Genomic DNA, 20,316 nt, shown 5'->3' with positions numbered 1-20,316 from the left:
TTTTGAGTAACACTGGGTGAGCTTCCAGTGATGTCTGAATTGTCAGCAGTGTAGCTTGTCAGACACCAGACACACATGGTCACTTTTTGCTATTTATGCTAATCTGCAATGCTGCAGCACTGGTTGTATTGTTTCAGTTAAGGATCTGTCAACTTTTCCACTAAATCCCCATGTTTTGGGGGGGTTATAATGTAGACATAAACATTTGTTTTAGCTCCTGGGTTGCACGCAGACATAGGAGCTAAATAACGCAGAGAATTAGGAAGCCAAGGCCAGTAATATCACAACAGACTCCAGAAAGACTAGGGGACTGGGAAAGGAGAACCTTCCGATTTGAGTTGGGGTCGAGTTCAGGGCTGAAGTTCCCAGTATCAGCTCAGGCCTTGAATTCCTACCTTGTAAACATTGTCACAAGCTCCAAGACCATGCAGCCTGCCTGCGGGATGGGACCAGGGCAAGTTCCTCCCACCCTTTCCCCTTCCTGCTCCCATATCTCTTCTCCGGAGGACAGTTCTCTTCCCCTCTTCACAGGTAGCATTTGCTGGTCATGGCCTGAACTGGGCAAGAAATAAACTTGTTTTCCTTGGATTAGTGCTGAACCAAGAGAAGGAGCAGGGATGCGGTAGCATTAGGCCAGGTGGTCTTACACCAATTGTAAGGTATAGTAAGGGATCTAGGTGTAGTAAGGGAATAAAAAGTGGGGCTTTTGACTTAAAGAGTAATACCTCTGCTTTTTTTTTTTCTTTTTTTTTTTTTTTTCTGATAAAATCAAAGTTAAAAACACAGTCTGACACTTTTGTGCCTGAGGTGCACTTCAGCGCCCACCATTTTGTTATGTTTCTCACAGCAACAAAATGGAGGCAAGGGAGGTCCTGGTCGCTGTACACGCACCCCCCTTCTCTAGAAGTTTCTTGGCAAAAAAAAAAAAAAAAGGAGATACCATTTCTCATGCTAATCAAAATGATCACATACAGAAGGACCAAGAGAGGAGAACTGGCTGTTGTACTGATTCCCTATAAAACCCCTGCGATAGGAACAGAAGTTTCCTTCCGCAAATGCAGTCCCATGAACTACGCCATTTGGTCGCTGTCACTGAAATACTGCCGAGTATTTGAGAAGCTGCTCTGCCCATATGACAAATAGGGCATATTTGTCTCAGCCAGAGGATTTGATCTTATCGGCTAAAGGGATGAGGTTTGCATAGCTGAATATCTGAATATCAGCTGATAATCTGCTTTTATCAATGACAGCAAGATCAGCACTTCAAATCAGGCTCTTTCAGATTTCCACTTGTGCCACAGTCAGAGGCCACATCTCACTTTGACAGCAACTATCACCTTGCATTTTTGTAGGAAACTGAGGCAAAGCATTACTCATTTCCAAACACTAAGGGGCTGTTTGTTGTCCCACTTCCAGTGGTTACAAACCAGTGTAACTCTCTAGGGCCTGATTCTGCTTTCCTTTTTCATAGAACCCCCTTTGATTTCCGTGAACTTACTCTGTATTGCTCTCTGGCATAAGCAAGGGCAGAGTCAAGACATTTAATATTTTACTTTTACATGAACTGTAGAATAGTTTATAGCTTTGCCTCATTTTCTTATTTCTCCTAAGGAGAAATACATTAAAAATATAATCAATCATAAGCCATTCTTTTCATTTACGGTCAGTTAAAAACAAGTATCTTAAATTCCCTGCCACCAACTGTCTTCCAAGACTTGTTAATAAAATAAATAAATAAAATAATATTTAAAAAAAAATCAGTTATTTTATTTTCTAGTGTAATTATAGTAATATTTGTCTATAGTGTCACAGAGTTTTTAAGATCTTTCCTGTATGCAGTGTTCATACATGGAGGAGAAAAGCATATTTTTAGTAACAGGATGTTTTTTGGTTGGGAATATATTATGTTTCATGGACATTGCACGGACAATAAAAAATTTGGTTTACATTTGAGGAAAAGAAGGAAAACTCTTGTACAGACTGTAAAAGTGGTTTTAGGCTCAGTATCTCAGTTCTGGTCTAAAACATGTGGTTCTGTTTGTGAAAATCTATGAAGCAATACATTTTTTAAAACAACCTATTCTTCCACTGTAAATTGCCCAGAGACTAATTTTCTAAGGAGAAAAAAAAAAACACGGAAGACGTTGCGAGTTTTCCCAGGAGCTGCTCTCTTGGCGTGCCCACCAGGGGCGTGCAGGTGGAGGCAGGACCTCTCACGGAGGATAAGTGGTTGTGGTCTTTACCACCTGCAAATACTGTCTCCGTTGCACGGAGCTGTTTCAAGGCTGTGCTTTAGGGTTGGGAGGATTTGGGGGCAGCTGAGCTCAGCCCTGTTAGTCATGCTGTGTTCATGCTGAGAGCTGTGGGCCCCCCAGGAACCCCAAGAGGTTCCCTAGATGAAGTATTACCTGCATTGCCAAGACCTCATAAACTTCTCTTGCTGCCCCATACAGGCCGTGTTCCTGATAATTTAACCACCCAGCCTTACTCCCATCCCAGCCGGTAGAAAACCAGCATTAATTTTACTGGGAGCTGGAGCAAGACTGATGAGAGCAAGGATCCAGCCCCAGCCCCAGCCTTGCGGCTCCAGCATGCGCGCCAGCTCAGCTCGCCAGCTGGTGCTCTCGGGCAGGATGTACTCAAACCCCCTTCTTTTCCTCTTCTCTCCTTTTAGTTAAGAATGCAAATTGCACGTCGGACTTTGAGGAATATTTTGCCAAAAGGAAACTGGAGGAAGGAGATGGGCATGCAGTCAGCATAGCAGAGTACCTGCAGCGCAGCGACACAGCCATTATTTACCCCGAAGCCCCCGAGGAACTGTCTCGCCTTGGCACTCCAGAGGCCAATGGGCAAGAAGAAAACGGTGAGGCTGTAATTCATTTTTAGCCAGTATCCTGACCTCTTGCAGCTGTTGCAATTATAAATGCACTACATGCCTGGGTGTTTACCTTAAAAATTGAAGAACAGCTGCAGCGGCATGGAATTTCATGAGCAAAGATTGGGGCTGTAATTTTAGTGTATTGTGATGTTTTAGTCAGCAAATTTGTATTATTTTGCGGATGAACTGAAGAGCTTGATTTAGAGCTTACTTTAAAGGGGAGGACGGCTGCCACTCTGGGTGTGAGTTTGGGAAGTATCAAGTTTTAACGCAAAAAAATACGGGGTAAAAAATACGCTGCTTCCGGCCCACGGTTCTACGATTCCGTGATAAATAATTGGAAAACCGTCCCTACGGAGGATTTGGTCAATGGCGTACATAGCACACCGAGCCGGAGCCAGGATGCGGATGGGCAGGTGACGGAGAACAGCATCCCTCAGCTCCCCAGCCACACGAGGAGTGGGGTCGGGTGCCCATTTCTGCGCGGGGTCCGCGGCGGGTGCTGGGGCGCACGCGGGGCCGGTGCGGTTGGCGGCCGGTTGGAAGCGCCGTCCCCGTCGGGCGGCAGATTGCAGCGATTCCTCTCATACCAGCCCGGGCAGTAAGCCCATTAGCTGCCATTGCCTCGCTGACCTTTTGGCCTGCCTCTCTCCCCCCGTCCCGGGGTGCAGACCTGCCACCTGGAACTCCAGATGCCTTCGCCCAACTGCTGACCTGCCCCTACTGCGACCGGGGCTACAAGCGCCTGACGTCCCTCAAGGAGCACATCAAGTACCGCCACGAGAAGAACGAGGAGAACTTCTCGTGCCCTCTCTGTAGCTACACGTTTGCCTACCGCACCCAGCTCGAGCGGCATATGGTGACACACAAGCCAGGGACAGATCAGGTGGGGGGCTGGCTTTAAGTGATTTCTTTCTGTAATAACCCCTTAGAGAAACGATATTGCTTTGATTGGCAATCATTATTAATTTTTCATGGCATTTTGAAGATGCAGATCTTTTAATGGTAATAGCTTTAATTGAGGTCTAAATGATTTTTTGATGGTCTCTTCTAATATGATTTAATAGTCTTATGTTCACGATCGAATGAGTGTGTTAATTTCTAATTTAGAAATTTTATTTGCACTTTAACTTGACTTTAGTTTCGTTTTTATGTTCCTCAAAAAGTGAATGAAACTGTAGCATTTTAATTATACATTATTAAACATCTCAGCAATTTTAATTCCATTTTTCACCTAGTTTTACTTTGCAGTTTTGCAAATAGGAGCTCAAAGACATACTAAAAGATCCACCAATATTTTTTCATTACTTTTTGAGTAACCTTTTCAATCACACAAAATTATACGTATTTGGTATAATCGTTCATTAAATATAATTGCACATTTTTAGAATAACTCTTCCTCCTGTACACATAGGCTATCATTTGTGATTGTGCCACTAACACATGCGTGCGCTATCGTTTGTGTATCCCAGCAGCATATCTGCAATAAATCAAAGCAGTTTTTCCTCGATGTGATGCATGTAATATTATATCAGGGCTGCATTTAAGGAAATGCTGTGTCTCAAACAGGTGACTGAGCTTCCTTAGTGCTCCTGAACAGGCTGGCAGTAGACCTGTGCCACAAAACTCTGCGTGCCATAGGAAAAAGTACTCCTGTCCTCACTGGAGAATTACTTCAGAAAACCAGTGTTATGGAGGGTTGTAATGGAAACTCAAACGGCGTGTTTAAAACTTAAATAAATAGATGTGTGTGCATTGTGTCAAATTATAAAGGCTTTATGCCATATTTATTTTTCTTAAAAAACTGCAAATCATAATCAGCTGTATTTCTCTTGGTAGGTTTTTTTTCAGTGTAAGGTAAATTCAGTTAGGCAAACACACATCTTCTAATCACGCGATTTTGCAATTAGCATTTTTAAGAGAACCGTATCTTTTGCTTGATCTCAAATCAATATAAATGATTGTGGAGCAGTTTCTTGTATTCTTTCCTTTCCGTGGCATTTCTGGTAGACAAACACATTTTCACATATGTATTTTTTCTTACAATCTACTGTAGGGTTTTTTCTTTTTTTTTCTTTTTTTTTCTTTCCCTCCTTTTGCTTCATTTCATTAAAAACACCGGGGGAAAAAAAAAAAAAAGCCTCAATATTTATCCAACGTAACTGCCTGAAATTTCACATGCGAGAGCGTGCTTGTGCTGGCGCATTATGAATGGTAGCTTTGGTGTTGAAAAGTCCCCTCATTTGCTCATGGCATTTACAATTAGTAAATTAAAATGATTGTATCATATTAACAGTGGCACAACTAAAGTTTATAGTAGTCCTCGGAGGGCGATGGGGGGAGACAAAACAGCTGTTGCTGTTTGTTTATGCAACTCAGCAACATATGAGCGCGGGTCCCTCAATGGCGCGCGGCGGGCTGGGCTCTGCTTGATCTTTGAAGGTTGCTGCTGTTTGAACAAACCTCCCTGTGTCCCATGTAACACCATCTGTCTCGCCAGGAATGTGGGAAGAGGCAGCACACCCTCGCAGTTGTCATACCGTTTCGGCGCTGCCTTTTTTTTTTTTTTTTTTTTTCTTTCTCCCCTTTCCCCCCCCCCCTTCTCCTGCAATAGGCTTTTGTGTCGTCGCTGCCTGCAAAAGGCTGACCTCCTACCTTGAGCATCCAGAGCGGATGGCTGCATTATTATCATTATTATTATTATTTTTCCCATCCAAATTCAAAGTCGCCAGGCTTTTCTTGCATGTTGCAAAAAGGTCAGCTGCCTTTGATTATGTCTATATGCTGCTCTTAACTTTCCAACCTCTCTTGCCCCTCCGAACAGCGCTGAGGACAGCATGGCATGGAAGGTAGCTGAAGTCTGTCCTGCTGGTCTGTGGTTTAAAAAAAAAAATCCAGCAGCAGCTCGTGCTGAAGACACAGCCTCTTCTGCTCGATAATGAATTAAATCTTACGCGAAATGCCACTAACGGCAGTGTTTCTGTCTTTTCTACACACGCAGTAAACAGAATTTTTAAACAAGCGGAGCCCCACATGTTCAGGATCTGCTAGGAATATTAAGAGCCACAAATCTTCTTATAAAACAGTATCTCTCATCGTAAGATACCTTAAAGCAACACATTTCTGATGAGAGACTTAGGAAATAATTCTAAAGCAAATATCGAATGCTCATGTGAAAGTACTTTCTCATTTGTTTCGGTTTACTGCCAACATTTTGATTTTTATTGCAACACTGATGAGACAAATAAATGTACATGCAGACCTTTTGGTCTGCTTGATAAATTCAGAGCCACATTAATTTTGTTTTTGTTTTTAAGCTCGAAATTCATGGTTTCTCTTGCATAAAATTCACGTCAGTGTCTTTTTTTCTCCCAGCACCAAATGCTGACCCAAGGAGCAGGCAATCGCAAGTTCAAATGCACTGAGTGTGGCAAGGCCTTCAAATATAAACACCATCTGAAGGAACACCTGCGAATTCACAGTGGTGAGTAGCGGAGGTGCTGGTGTGCTCATTTGCATTTTGTTTAATTAGCTGAGTTTTAAAGACTGCTTAAAATTTACACAGTTCTGCGTCTGGCTTCTTGGAGCTACCAAGGTATTTCATAAGTGATATCTGAGTCAACCTCATTTATCATGCTGTTAATACCAGGGTCTTGCTGAAAGATTTGGAAATAGTAAAGCTTTTTGTAAATAATACAGATTGTTTATTCGGCAGTTTGAGTTCAGAACCATTCACTCATTTCTGTTCAGTTGGATCTTGAAGAGTCCAGTATGTTTTTCATACCAAAAAGGCCCCAGCAATATTCTTAGATAAGGAGGGTACTCTCAGATGGGGTCCAAAGCCCCATCCATCCTGGCCTTGAACACCTCCAGGGATGAGGCATTCACAGCTTCTTTGGGCAACCTGTTCCGGTGCTTCACCACCCTCTGAGTGAAGAATATCCTCCTAACCTCTAATCTAAATCTCCCCACTTTTAGTTTAAAACCATTCCCCCTTGTCCTATCACTACGTGCCCGTGTAAACATCAGGACTCAGTTTCTCATAACACACTCATTTTCAGTGCAACTCAATTCCTTTCTGAAAAAAAAAAAAAAAAGGGAATAAACACATCAAATTTGAACAGTCTGGATTTGATTTGACTGTCTTAGTCACAGGGTACTTACTTGTCACTGCAATAGTTGGTTGGTATCCAAGCTCACACCTTGGTGGCTATTGCCAGGCTGGAGACTGTGGGTCCAAACTGACCTCAAAACCTGTAGAAAGAGGAGGGTAAAGCAGTGGTGGTACATGGCCGTATTCACGGGACTGACATTCTCCTCACTATTAATTAGTGGATACCTAGATGATCAGTTTGATATCAAATGTGATCACTTGCAATCATCGTAGCAACAATGATAATTAACATTTGGTTTTAATTATCATTTTAGGTGAAAAACCATATGAGTGTCCAAACTGCAAGAAACGTTTCTCCCATTCTGGCTCCTACAGTTCGCACATCAGCAGCAAGAAGTGTATTGGCTTAATCTCTGTAAATGGCAGAATGAGAAACAATATCAAGACGGGTTCTTCTCCTAATTCTGTATCTTCCTCTCCTACTAATTCAGCCATTACACAGCTGAGAAACAAGCTGGAGAATGGCAAACCACTTAGTATGTCTGAACAAACAGGCCTACTGAAAATTAAAACGGAACCACTAGATTTCAATGAATATAAGGTTCTTATGGCCTCACATGGGTTTAGTGCAACAACTAGTCCTTTTTTGAATGGTGGACTTGGAGCAACCAGCCCCTTAGGAGTTCACACTTCTGCTCAAAGTCCAATGCAGCACTTAGGTGTAGGGATGGAAGCACCATTGCTTGGGTTTCCTGCAGTAGGCAGTAATTTAAGTGAGGTGCAGAAGGTCCTACAGATTGTGGACAACACGGTTTCCAGGCAGAAAATGGACTGCAAGGCTGAAGAGATCTCCAAGTTGAAGGTTTATCATATGAAGGATTCATGCTCTCAAGCAGAGGAACAAGGAGTTACCTCCCCCAATATTCCCCCCGTGGGTCTTCCAGTAGTAAGTCATAATGGTGCCACTAAAAGTATTATTGACTATACATTAGAGAAAGTCAATGAAGCCAAAGCTTGCCTCCAGAGCTTAACCACAGACTCGAGGAGGCAGCTCAATAACATTAAAAAAGAGAAGCTGCGAACCCTAATAGACCTGGTAACTGAAGACAAGATGATAGAGAACCATAACGTATCCACTCCATTTTCATGCCAGTTCTGTAAAGAAAGCTTTCCTGGTCCCATTCCGTTGCATCAGCATGAGCGTTACCTGTGTAAAATGAACGAAGAAATCAAGGCAGTCCTTCAGCCGCACGAGAACATGGTTCCCAACAAACCTGGAGTGTTTGATAAGCAAACCCTCTTGCTGTCATCAGTACTTTCTGAGAAAGGAATGACTAGCCCCATCAACCCATACAAGGACCACATGTCTGTACTTAAAGCATATTATGCTATGAATATGGAACCCAACTCTGATGAACTACTGAAAATTTCCATTGCTGTTGGCCTTCCTCAGGAATTTGTGAAGGAATGGTTTGAACAAAGAAAAGTCTACCAGTATTCAAGTTCCAGGTCACCATCACTGGAAAGGACCAGTGCCAAGGTGGTGCTGGCTGCCACCAACAACGCTCCCACTAAAGACTCTTTGTCAGCCAGATCTCCAATAAAGCCTGTGGACTCTATAACTTCACCATCTATCGCTGAACTCCATAACAGTGTTACTAATTGTGATACTCCTCTCAGGCTAACAAAACCTCCTCATTTTACCAATATTAAACCAGTTGATAAATTGGACCACTCTAGGAGCAATACTCCTTCTCCTTTAAATCTTTCTTCCACATCTTCTAAAAACTCCCACAGTAGTTCTTACACTCCAAACAGTTTCTCTTCTGAGGAGCTTCAGGCTGAGCCTTTGGACTTGTCTTTACCAAAACAAATGAAGGAACCCAAAAGTATTATAGCCACAAAGAACAAAACGAAATCTAATAGTGTAAATTTAGAACACAACAGTGTTTCTTCATCATCTGAAAACTCAGATGAGCCACTGAACTTGACTTTTATCAAGAAGGAGTTTTCTAATTCAAATAATCTGGATAAAAGCACTAACCCAGTATTTGGTATGAACCCATTTAGTGCCAAACCTTTATACACAACACTTCCACCGCAAAGCGCATTTCCCCCAGCCACTTTTATGCCACCAGTCCAGACCAGTATTCCTGGGCTGCGACCATACCCAGGACTAGATCAGATGAGCTTCCTACCACATATGGCCTATACTTACCCAACTGGAGCAGCTACTTTTGCTGATATGCAGCAAAGGAGAAAGTACCAGCGGAAACAAGGATTTCAGGTAAATTGTTGTGACCGATTTCTTTTGAAAGGATAGAATTTAGTACTTTGTGATATGTCCTGCTACAGAAGAAAAAGCCCAAGGTTATATTAATGATTTCCAACAAAAGAAGCAAGTTTATTTTAGTCTGAACTTGTGAAAATGCTGTGGGGTAGGAAGAGAAATTGAAATTACCAGACCTTCACTTGGTTTCAGAAGCAGTATCAATACCTTTGAGTAGACGTAATGCTTATGTCTTTATTCTGTTAAGAGGTCAGTTGTTCCTTATTGCAGTTGTGTCTAAATAATTCTGTCCATGAAAAATCCCATCCTGCAGATAAAAAGAAAAAACTCTTGAGGGAAATCAGCCTCTGCAGGGCTTCCCTCACAGTGAGCGTAACCCATGGGGAAAATGGAGAAAAAGAACTGCAGGAAACTTTGGGCATCACCCCCACATCTGGACACAAAGCCGTAGCCCTCTAAGCAGAGGCCTGTTTGGCCTTCTAACAGCCGTAGCCCATTGAAAGTCTTGAAAGTGTCCTACTCCATGTTTTTTGGGGGGAATGGCTCACCCACTGTGCACAGGAAAGGCTTTCTGTCTGCTCGTGAATGTCGGGGGGCATGAGACACGTTGACATGTTGCTTCAGCACAGCCCCTTCCTTCAGCCCACCCATCGCTCTTCCCAGACTACCAGTCCTCAAATCCCTGCTAGTCATCTGGAGAAGCTTCAGGAAAAAAACGACGACAACAACAAAACAAAACAAAAACACAACAGAGATTAAGTGAAATTGGAGAGGCAGCAGCTAGGACCCTTAATTACAAACAAAGTCTTTCTGTGGACACCTAACGTGGGTCAACACATCTTGCCTGGGTACAACCTTCGCTTCTTTTCTCGGGTGGTCCCTGAGACCATACATGAGTTGTACAGGATTTTGCTGCTTGCATGCCTGTAGCAAAGAGCTGCTCTACAGAAAGTCGCCTACTTTTATAGCTTTTTGCTGGGTGTATTCGGATATAATGTACAGAATTTAGTTAAATGAGATTAACTGATTATAGATTAATATTTTTTTTTTACATTTGTGCATGTTCCCCTATGTCCTATTATAGTCTATTAGTAATTTTACTGACTAGTAAATGTTTTATTGTTTCAAATGTGAAAATCAGGTATGGTTTTACATTACAGACTGTAATCCCTCTTTGCACAATAGGAGCATAAATAGCACTGCACCTCCATAACAGCTGTTCCACTATTCCAATTTACAGTACATCTGCCCTCTTTGTAAATGTATTTAAGCCTATTTAATCTTCTCTAATATTAATTAGTGCAAACCTAGTCTAAGAAAACTGAACTGTGTGATAGCAAATGGAAATGTATGTTATCATGCAAGTTTGCACTCTCTTTGGATCAAGACAAAATAAATATCAAGAAATTTAATAATTTACTGATCCACATTCATTATTGCTTAATGCTGAAGGCTGTTTTAACATAGATAGAACATTGATAAAAAGTGTTATTAATATTCCCTATTTCAAATTACAAAATTAAATATAAAAATATAGCTTGAGGCCTTTAGTCAGGAGACATACATTTAAATGGATTGCATAATAATAACATTTGTACCTAAATATAAAATTCAATTAAAACCTTTCTACAGATACAGAATATATCCAAGTTTCAATGTTTTGAAAGGAATGATCTCTCAGCTGTTGCTTACACTTCCCCCTGTAAAATACTATTTTATTGTCCACGAAGAGCCTCCACTTTGCATTTTCCTCTCTGAAAATATTGAGTACCTATAAGGTAAATACTCTTTGCTTATGTTAATCATACTATTGATGAGTGCTCAAAGACTGAAAGTTTTTGAAGCTGGTTCAAGACAGAGGCGTTCGAGGCTCCTTGTTATGCCCACAGCTTCCATCAGCCGTAGTTTCATTGCCGTGATAGGGTCCTAAGCGAGGAGAGGCCATGAGTAACCCCGGGCATTATTTTAGGTTTCGCTGGGTGTTTCCTGCACACGAAGGTGCGGCTGTGGATGTGGGTGTCACTGACGGGTGGTTCTCTTGCAGGGAGAATTGCTTGATGGAACCCCAGACTACATGTCCGGCCTCGACGACATGACAGACTCCGACTCCTGTCTGTCCCGAAAGAAGATCAAGAAGACGGAAAGCGGCATGTACGCGTGTGACTTATGTGACAAGACATTCCAGAAGAGCAGTTCCCTGCTGCGACACAAATACGAGCACACAGGTACGGCTGCGCTGCGTGTTACATATGCTCTTCACTGCATTTAACGTCTGCGCTCGTGGGACGTAAAGGTGGGCATATGCTGAGCCTTTCAACAGGCGAGATGTGTTCAACTTTTCATTTTTCTTTTCTTAGTGAGGGATTGTTGGATTATTTGGTTCTGTTCTGACGTCCTTTCAGCTCACAAAAAATTTTTTTAAAAAAAAAGGCCCCACAGACTTGGGGGTGAATCTTGCCAGGTGTGAATGCAGCGGCCATCGCGGTGCTCAGCATCTCTCAGGGCGAGGTCTCACACATTCACACTTCATATCAGGCAGGCCCTAATACTCAGAAAAAAAAAGTACATCTTGGTCAACACAAGTCTGGCAGGGGAAGGAAGAGTGACAGCGTATTTCTTGTTTCTTAGACACTATCAGACCCTGGGCCATTTAATCCAATAGAAAATTTCCACTGACATTAGCGGCGCGAGAACTCACTCCGGCTGAGCTATCTGAAAGCAAACAGATCGCAGAGGTTGCTCTTGCTGTGATTTGGCATGCCAGCAGCAGAGGCAGGTTGCATTTCGTTTTTTCACTTCTCAGTTAATGCTCAGGGAAGGTTTCTGTCCTTCCCAAGTAGGAACTGATTTCGTCTAGTTAAAGGAAACTTGCCAAGGCTCACTGCGGATTGTCAGCTTAGAAAATATTTTGGTTTGAGAAAGACCCACCATCGCACCTGTGCTGGCCGTGGTTCTCAGTGCAGACACCGCTCCCTTCCCCGCTGTCAGCCTGGACAGGAATGAGCCCGGGAGATGAAAAGCTCTCCAAGGGAGATGCATCGACTCAGCGTGTTTCAGCTAGGGGAAAACAGGACCAGAGCTCCCCAAATAATAGAGATATCAAGTTATGCTGTACAAAGGGAATGTGAATTATCACGTGAATTATTGTGCAGCAGTACATAAACCAAACTCAACTTCCTAGAGTTAGAAAAAGCTTACTCAGGAGGAAACTTTCCTTAACTTTGAAAGCTGAGTCCTGCTTCAGGAAATGAAGCAAGTCACATCATCCTTCAGTCTCACCATGTGACAGTAAAAACCCTATACCTCTCTATTAATACATCTTCCAGGCTGCGCATAACCATTTGGCATTTCACATATGAAAAATTTACAATTCAGAAGTGGACTGTGCCTTTAAAAAATTCTTTACTTTGTTATTTTTCCTTCTTATACTTTTCTTCCAAATTTTAAGCTAATCCCACACAGGAAAATAAAAAAGGAAGTTAAAATACACGTGGGATTAGGAAAGAAAATTAAAAGCAACATTTTGGACTAGATCAGCTAGTTCATTGGTGGAATGTGCTTCCCACTACGTTATTCAGATCAAATTGTTTATTCTGTAGAAGAAGCTTTGAAGGCTTTACGTCCCTGCACCTTTCCTCTCCTGAATGATTTTATTACAGCCATCTGCAGACATTATGGTTTACTACACTACTACCGTAAAGCTCTTATGTTAGAACTGGCCTTCATATATATTGGGATCTGGACATATGGTTGAATCCCATAAAGTTGGTAGTCCATAAGGTCGACAGACATATGGTTGAAAGGCTGAAAATTTGACAAGCTGAAATGTGTGCAATCACCTTGATTTGCAAAATAAACTGCATTTGTAAAAGCAAAAATATGTTCTGGTCCTTAAGTAGCATGGGAACCTACCGCTTCGAAAAACATCACACAGCTACGACGCGGGAACTCTTCCCTCTCTTCTTTCTGCCCCTCTTGGCTTCTTGAATGTATGTCCGTCAATTTTATGGGACTCAGCCTTATGATCCAGAACGTGTATATGGTGTCACATTTAATGCGCTAGAGCTACAGTACATCATCGAGCTCTCGTGTGGCATTTAGAGGCAGGAAGGATGGGCTTGTGGCAAAGGCACAGGCGCTGAGGCTGAGAGATCTGACTTCTTGCCTGCCTTGCCACAGACTTCCTCTGTGAATTTGAGCAAATTGCTTCATTTTTCTCTCACCTTCGTCTCTCTTTGAAATAGAGGGAAATGATACCAGCCTACCTCTCTGGGGTGTTGTAAGTCTTAATTCATGCAGGCTGAAATCCTCCGATGGAACCTGCTATATAAAGTGTGAAGTATTATTAAGGACGCATTTGCCTTTCTTGAGGCCCCACACATCATGCTAACGTTAGATGGAGGTGGTTGGGAGCTCTGAAGACCTTGGCTGGGCTAGCCTCCATAACTCATTCACAGCCTTCAGGAAGCACACGGTACTGGGACTTTTGCTAAAGGTTTAGCATGAATCTTAAGTGGATTTCAGATTCATTTGATAGTTGTGGAAAAAGCTTGCGATTGCATTAATAACGCGCAACACTGCAGTCTGCATTCAATGGAAGGAACCAAACTGAAAGTGATATCATCTTCTGCTTTTGGGGTCGTTGCGAGAGGAGGCCCAGATCTTTCAGTCAACTTTTTGGAACTTAAAAAGGTGAAAAAGCTTTTCTTCTGAGCGTGCTGCTGCTTTCTGACCAGCTGATCGTGGTCCGTTATTACTTCATTAAAAAATATTTTAGGAGGAATCGGAGCACTTCCTGTCTTTCCTGGAAAAGCACAAGTAGTGGGTGTTGTTTATAATGATGTCCTTTTTCCCATGTTAAAAATCGGTATGCTTTTTTAGATCTTTTTTTTGTCTGACATTTGAGCAATTAGGTTTTTTTTGTCACCGCTTTTTATGGTCCACGTACTTCTTGCAACCACTGCTGTGGGTTAAGGGAGTTAGATGGAGAAGTCCACATTGCTGCTTTGCAGCCCCGTAAGATTTACTTCAGAGAGGTTCTTTGGAGCAAAAAAGAAATAGTGACATGTAAACCTACATGAGCTGCCTTCATTACGTGCTAACCAGCTCTTGTAAAAGAGAAAACGGGAGTGTTGTAGGTGCTGTGCTGTGGTAGAGCTGAGTTTCCCTGCCAGAGCAAAAAGAAGGGTAAGGGTTTGACCAGTGCTTTCTGTCAACCCGAGTTTTTGACAGGACCACGTGGCCACAGATCAAGGAGCTCTCTGTGATCACCCCTGTACACTGTGCCTGCCTTCTCTCGGGAAAAAAAGAGTCTGAATTTTGTAATCCATAGTTTGTAATTTATGCAGGATTAGCGGTATTCTGCAACAGCTTCTAACTTCGCGTGGAGAAGGAAGATTTATTGCGGTACCGCAGTGAGGGAATTGCGACGGTTCTGCTTGATTTGCAATTTAGCGTAGAGGCTGGCGCTTGCTGCAGGACCAAATTCTGCCCAGTTAATTTTGGGATGCCCTTTAATTTAAAGAGAAGTTACGCATCCATTTTAGAGTTTGAGACTCGCAAGATCCTGTCTTGCTAGAATGAGATGACGCACTGCTGTAACCAGGGTGCAGAGCACGGTGGGCAGCCCAGGAGATCGCTGCTCGAATTATTTTCCTGGGGCGTCTCACGAACCCATCCGAGCACTGGGCACACTGAACTCAGTGGTGCACATGCCGCTTCATCCACGGGTATGTAACCTTGTGCAGACTTGTGCAGGCTGCTCAGCACAGAGTGCAAGGCACTTTGCTCGCTGCAGGTGAAGAAGACGGTTCCCTTCCTGGCACAGCACCGGCGCCATTTGGCGAGCAGGAGATCTTTGCCTTGCAGGTAATAAGCAGGGAAAGCCGTAGTGGGGGGCGAGCAGGAGAGCAAACAGCAGCACCTGGGCGTGCAGAAACACCCTGGCTTCTGGAGAGGAGACAAGAGCCCTTTGGCTGGGCTGATTCGGGGGTAAGCTGAAGGCTGGCATCCGTCCTGCGGTGCCACGGCCCTGCCTGCTGCACCCCAGCGAAGGCTTTGTCGGAGCTTCGCAAGGGAACTCGCAGCCTGCCTGCTCCACAACAAAACCTGGAAACGGTTTTTCAGAATCCTACCTAGAAATTTTAAATCCTTTCATTGTTGTTCTATATTACATCATATTCTATTTTATTACTTGTGTGGGCTGCTGAGGGCCTCATAGCTGTGCTGGTGCTTTCATCCTTTCCTTTTCCACTGTATATTTTATTAAGACCTCTTTTTTATTTTTGTAGCTTTCATGCTGATGCAAGCACTAGTTTTATTTCCAGATTGATTCTGTAAACTAAATATTGTTCTTGAGCCTGGTAGCAAATCAGCTCTCTCTGGCTAGTATTTTGAATTCCCAGCTCAGGAGTTTTCTTTATTTAGAGCTTGATTCATAAAAAATTTACATGGTATTTAAAGGTTATTTTTTCTTGCTTTACTCTGATGCAAGTTTAGAATTCCCCTTTTTATACTCAAATAAAGAAAAAAAAAAAGAGATATATTCAGTGCTTGTGTAGACAAGGTCTCCTATTCAAAACAGAACAGGTGCAGCTTGAGCAATTATATATAAATTGCATTTATCTTGCACCTTTGACCGCTTTGCTGTGCTCTGGCCGCTAATCCACCTCCATTGGGACCACATCTAACATCCAGAGCCCCAAGCAGCTTCAAAGAACCGCCTTTAAAAAATAAAAACAAGCTGTCACAAAAATGTTTCCTCCTTGCCTCCAAAGAGTGAGATTTCTATTTGCCCCCCTCCCGCAGAAGAAAGACCCCTGTGCTTCGGGCAAAGGATTGGTGATATTTAGTCTGGGGCCGGTGACAGCTTATGATCTGATGTCGTATGACTTTTATACCACTGCAAATGGGAAACGTGTAGCCTTTCAGTCACATACTTTTAGCTCAGGAAGATTGAGAGATACTTGCTGCTAGAGATTTTTTTTTTTTTCTTTAAGAGAAATGTAATTTTAGAGACTTTGGAAACAGATTAGTTATAATTTCCCCCTCCGTAAATTGAGCGTGAGCTCCTTTGGGAACCTCATTGCAGATGGTAAAAAGTCCAAACATTTCCTTCAGATATTTGAGAGAGATTTATCACCTGGTTTCCCTGCGAGACGTGGTGTGCACGTCAGGCATCCACCCGACGACACCGGCGTGTTTCACGAGCCCTCCACGAGCTGCCTCGGGTAACGCTCTGCTAGCTCCATCCCCTGTGGGTGACACAGGTCATCTCAGGTGGCACTCGGTGAAACCTTGAGGGCGGGATGATCAAATCTGCTTCCTTTTGACCCACCTCTGCTCCACCGATGCTATGATACTCCACGACAGTGCTCTTGCGGAGTACCTACAGAGGTGGACTTCTCCCCGTCCACCTCCGGCCGCAGACCTCTCCCCATCCTCGGCGTAAAACACCTCGCTGCAGCTTTATTTCACGGCCCACTAATGCATTGTAGGGAGTAGGCACTTCTTCTGAGTGGGTAAAATACCGTGTTTTGCACACGGGGAAAAAAAAATTCCTCTGCAAATGTTGGGAAACCCGATCCATTTAAAAACCTATTTCAATTAGTGTTGTAACAGCTGCATGCTGAGCACCGCTACGGCACGGTGTGTGGTGTCTGAGCAAAGAACTCTGCTCAGGCTCTCACGTTCCCTCAGATCACGACTAGAAAGTCCTTAATATGGGTACGGGAGAATAAATAGAGCCTTTTTAGTAGTAATATAAATGAATATGAAAATACGAGGTATTTTAATCTCCGTGTTCCTAAATTGATTTATAAAATATGGATGATTCCCTGGCAGGCTACCTCTGTGCTGGCCAGGGGGAGCGAGGTAGCAGGAGCAGGAGGTGCGGCCGCGTGTGAAGGTGAGGGAAGCGGGCAGGTGGGGTGAGCACGGCACGGGCAGCGGGACGTGAAGCAGCTGAGATGGCTTTGGTTCGAGGGAGGGAAATGTGCTGGGCTGGATGGAGCAAAGCCTGAAGTGTGGGGCGAGGAGGGTGAGGGATGAGTCAGCAGATTAGGAAACGTGCTGTAACGGAGAAGGAGCGGCGCTGTGGGGAACTGGAACACGGCAAGGCGTCAGCCTGTGGATTTTAGGGAAAAGTAAGTCAGCGGTAGGGACTGGGACAGCGTGGGCAGCGGGTCAGTGAGGAGAAGGACGTGAGAAAAGGTGCAGAACCAAACCACAGGTCTACAAGAAACAGAAGACCCAAATTAGCAGCACTTGCTGAGTGTCACGACACTGGCAGAAGGACCGTAGCGTGTTCCCCAAGTGGGCTCGGGAGGAGAGCTGAGGAGGGGCAGGGATGCAGCCCCCGCACGTGGAGCACCCCGCTGGGCTTTCCGCGGGCAGCGCCGGGGTTTGGCGAGCACTTAGGTCAAGACTGCTTTGGGATTTTAGGCTAATTTGAGTAACTGACTGGATGGTGCTAACATCTCCTGAGCTCAGGCTGGGATTTCCCCGCCGTGACAAAGGTGGTGCAGGGTCACAAGGCAGCCGCCTCCTGGCTCCTGGCTCATGGTCGTGTGCAGCTCAAAGCCCAGAGCTTCCCTTTGGCCAGCAGATAAAATTGGCAGCAATGCCTATTTGGGAAACAGATCGCAAAAGCAATACTTCAATAACTCAATATGTAGAGCTTGACTTTTCGATTTTACTGAAAAAGAAGCAAAACCCAAGAAGACCTGTACGTGTGCAAATGCAAGGAACTGGCATAAAAGAAACGTGGTTCCGATCTCCAGGCATCCACTGCTTTCCCTGTCACTTGGGTTATTCTTTCTGCGGTTTCTCCTGTATTTTCCTTCCTGCCAGATCCCCCCCTTCATTTCATAGCACGCAGTTTTTGGCTTCCTTGAGCATTCGTTAATCACACCTTATTAAATGTGAACTTTCACAGTGGGACTCGAGGGTAGCTGTGACTAGATCGGGCAAAAAAATTAGCATATTCCCTGCTATTCACTCCTCGCAACTTCGCTCTGGAGGTGAAATTGCGTTCTGCCTGACTGTCTCTGCTCTCGAGTCCCGGCAGCGACTGCGAAGGACGAGCAGGCGGATCAGACCCGTAGAGGAGTTTTCCTGGAAGTCGAGCTCCTTCAGCGGGCTTGGAACATTTGGCTGCTTCCAGCTGGATCTCCTTCAGTGCCTGCGACGGTCTCCTGCCTCCCCAGCTCCTGGCTGGGGGTTCCTTGCCTGCTGCCCACCGCGCTTCACCGCCGCCCCGCCTCTTGCGTGGCTGGAAATGTGCTCCCCTGGCCAAACGTCTCGTCGTGGTTCCTGTCTCTCTCCCTGCACTGCCTTCTCTGAGATTTAGGAAAATACCCCACTTGTCCGACTGACAGGATGGGAGGGCTCCTGCGCGAAGTTTATTCCTGTCCTGGTCACATGCCACGCTAGCTAAGTATGATAAATATGCCTGAGGAGTCAGGCCACTTCACTACCAAGTTTCTAGCGATCGGCTCTAGCAAGAAGACGTGCAAAGCAGGGCTCTGCGTCTCCAGCATCAAATACCGGCATTTTTATAGGTGTGAAAATAGCACAAAACATAACGTAGTGACCAGTCGGCGTTGTACCTGCTTGCAGAGTTGCACCGCTGCCGGGTACGAAGCTGAGTGACACCAAGCTTACAATCTGACATTTCGAAAATAAAGATCTGGCTGAACGTACCAGTGTTTGATTTTATTTTTTGCCTTCTGCAATCTAAGTTTGGTGATTGGTCCTCCCTAATTCCAATCTTGCACCATATGTTATGTCTGGATATCTCACGGTTGCATCATGCTTTGCTGAGTTTTGTCGTGTGGCATCACGCTGACAAGTATTTTTTGTCAGCTCTATTTTGGAATTAAGCTTTCTGTATGGCAGTTCTGGAAGGTGTTGAAGGCATTCCTGTGCTATTTGTGGCCTGGGATCAACCAGATGTGTTTAGGCTTGGCACTGGTTTTGAGTTTCAAACATTGGTTCGAAACTGCCTGAAATGCCAAAGGAAATACTGTTTTCTGCAGCTTAACGCTGCTTTAGCACTCAGTGAGTGGCTGACAACATTTTATTTAGAAACCCTTCTGCTCCCGTGGCAGATGTATATATTTGTGTTTGCTCACGGCAAGGGGGGAAGATGTTTTTTGGTCCATGGGGTGGACGGAGGGGGGCTTCTTCCCCCAGCCCAGGGTCCGAGGAGGGAAGGCTGCAGTGCCCCGGGGCACGGCGAGCCCGTGCCTTGTCCGCAGTGGTTTTCCCTCTCCCCTGCTCGCCGACCCGCTGCCGGTCGTGGGAATGATCGATCCCGTGGCACTGGCCGCCGGGGCACAAAGATAGGATGTGGGCTTCCTGCTATTCATACGCGGCGTGCCCATCTGAAACCTGGAGAAACAAAGGTCTTCTCTGCGCGCCAATCTCCTCTGCACCGGGGGAAGAAACGCGGCGCGTACATGATGCTGTCAGCAGAATTATTTATAAATAGGGATATTTTTCGAACATTTTCATGGGTGTCAGCTGCTCGCTAGAGCTGCCAGTTTTCCATTGATGTTCTCTGAGTCATTTTCTTTATTATCCTGAGCTGCTTGAGTAAAATTACTACAATCAGAAGCATCCGAAGTCTGAGTTGTAACATAAATGGGGGGCTTTGTTGTTTGTTCCTGCAACTGAGCTTTCTTTACGAAGCGGACTGAGCGGGGCGGCTGGGGTGCGGTGTCTCTGGAGCACCCCACGGTCGGGCGAGGCGGGGAGGCCGTCCCTGCCACCATAACCCCGTGTCCTCTTGTGTCTCCCCGCAGGAAAAAGACCACACCAGTGTCAGATTTGCAAGAAAGCGTTCAAACACAAGCATCACCTGATCGAGCACTCACGCCTGCACTCCGGGGAAAAGCCCTACCAGTGTGATAAATGTGGCAAGCGCTTCTCCCACTCCGGGTCGTACTCGCAGCACATGAATCACAGGTATTCCTACTGTAAGAGAGAGGCAGAGGAGAGGGAAGCGGCCGAGCGGGAAGCCCGTGAAAAGGG

At 44.6% G+C, this 20,316-nt stretch overlaps 1 protein-coding gene across 6 annotated transcripts in view; it reads left to right on the top strand.

Moving 5' to 3' along the window:
- ZEB2 (zinc finger E-box binding homeobox 2) overlaps positions 1-20,316 on the top strand; it is a 112,265-nt gene that overhangs the window by 90,158 nt on the left and 1,791 nt on the right. For all 6 annotated transcript variants that reach the window (XM_080600257.1, XM_080600256.1, XM_080600258.1 and 3 more), the window contains 6 exons: positions 2,675-2,863; positions 3,550-3,764; positions 6,254-6,362; positions 7,307-9,279; positions 11,327-11,507; positions 20,088-20,316. The exon at positions 20,088-20,316 is cut by the window's right edge and continues 1,791 nt beyond it. In XM_080600257.1, coding sequence (XP_080456383.1) covers positions 2,675-2,863; positions 3,550-3,764; positions 6,254-6,362; positions 7,307-9,279; positions 11,327-11,507; positions 20,088-20,316 — 2,896 coding nt within the window. The remainder of the gene's footprint in view (positions 1-2,674; positions 2,864-3,549; positions 3,765-6,253; positions 6,363-7,306; positions 9,280-11,326; positions 11,508-20,087) is intronic.

This window comes from Anser brachyrhynchus (genome assembly GCF_964034855.1).
Source record: "Anser brachyrhynchus genome assembly, chromosome: 7".
Classification (NCBI taxonomy): domain Eukaryota; kingdom Metazoa; phylum Chordata; class Aves; order Anseriformes; family Anatidae; genus Anser; species Anser brachyrhynchus.
The sequence above is the reverse complement of the archived record's forward strand: the minus strand, read 5'-3'. Positions and strand labels throughout refer to the sequence as shown.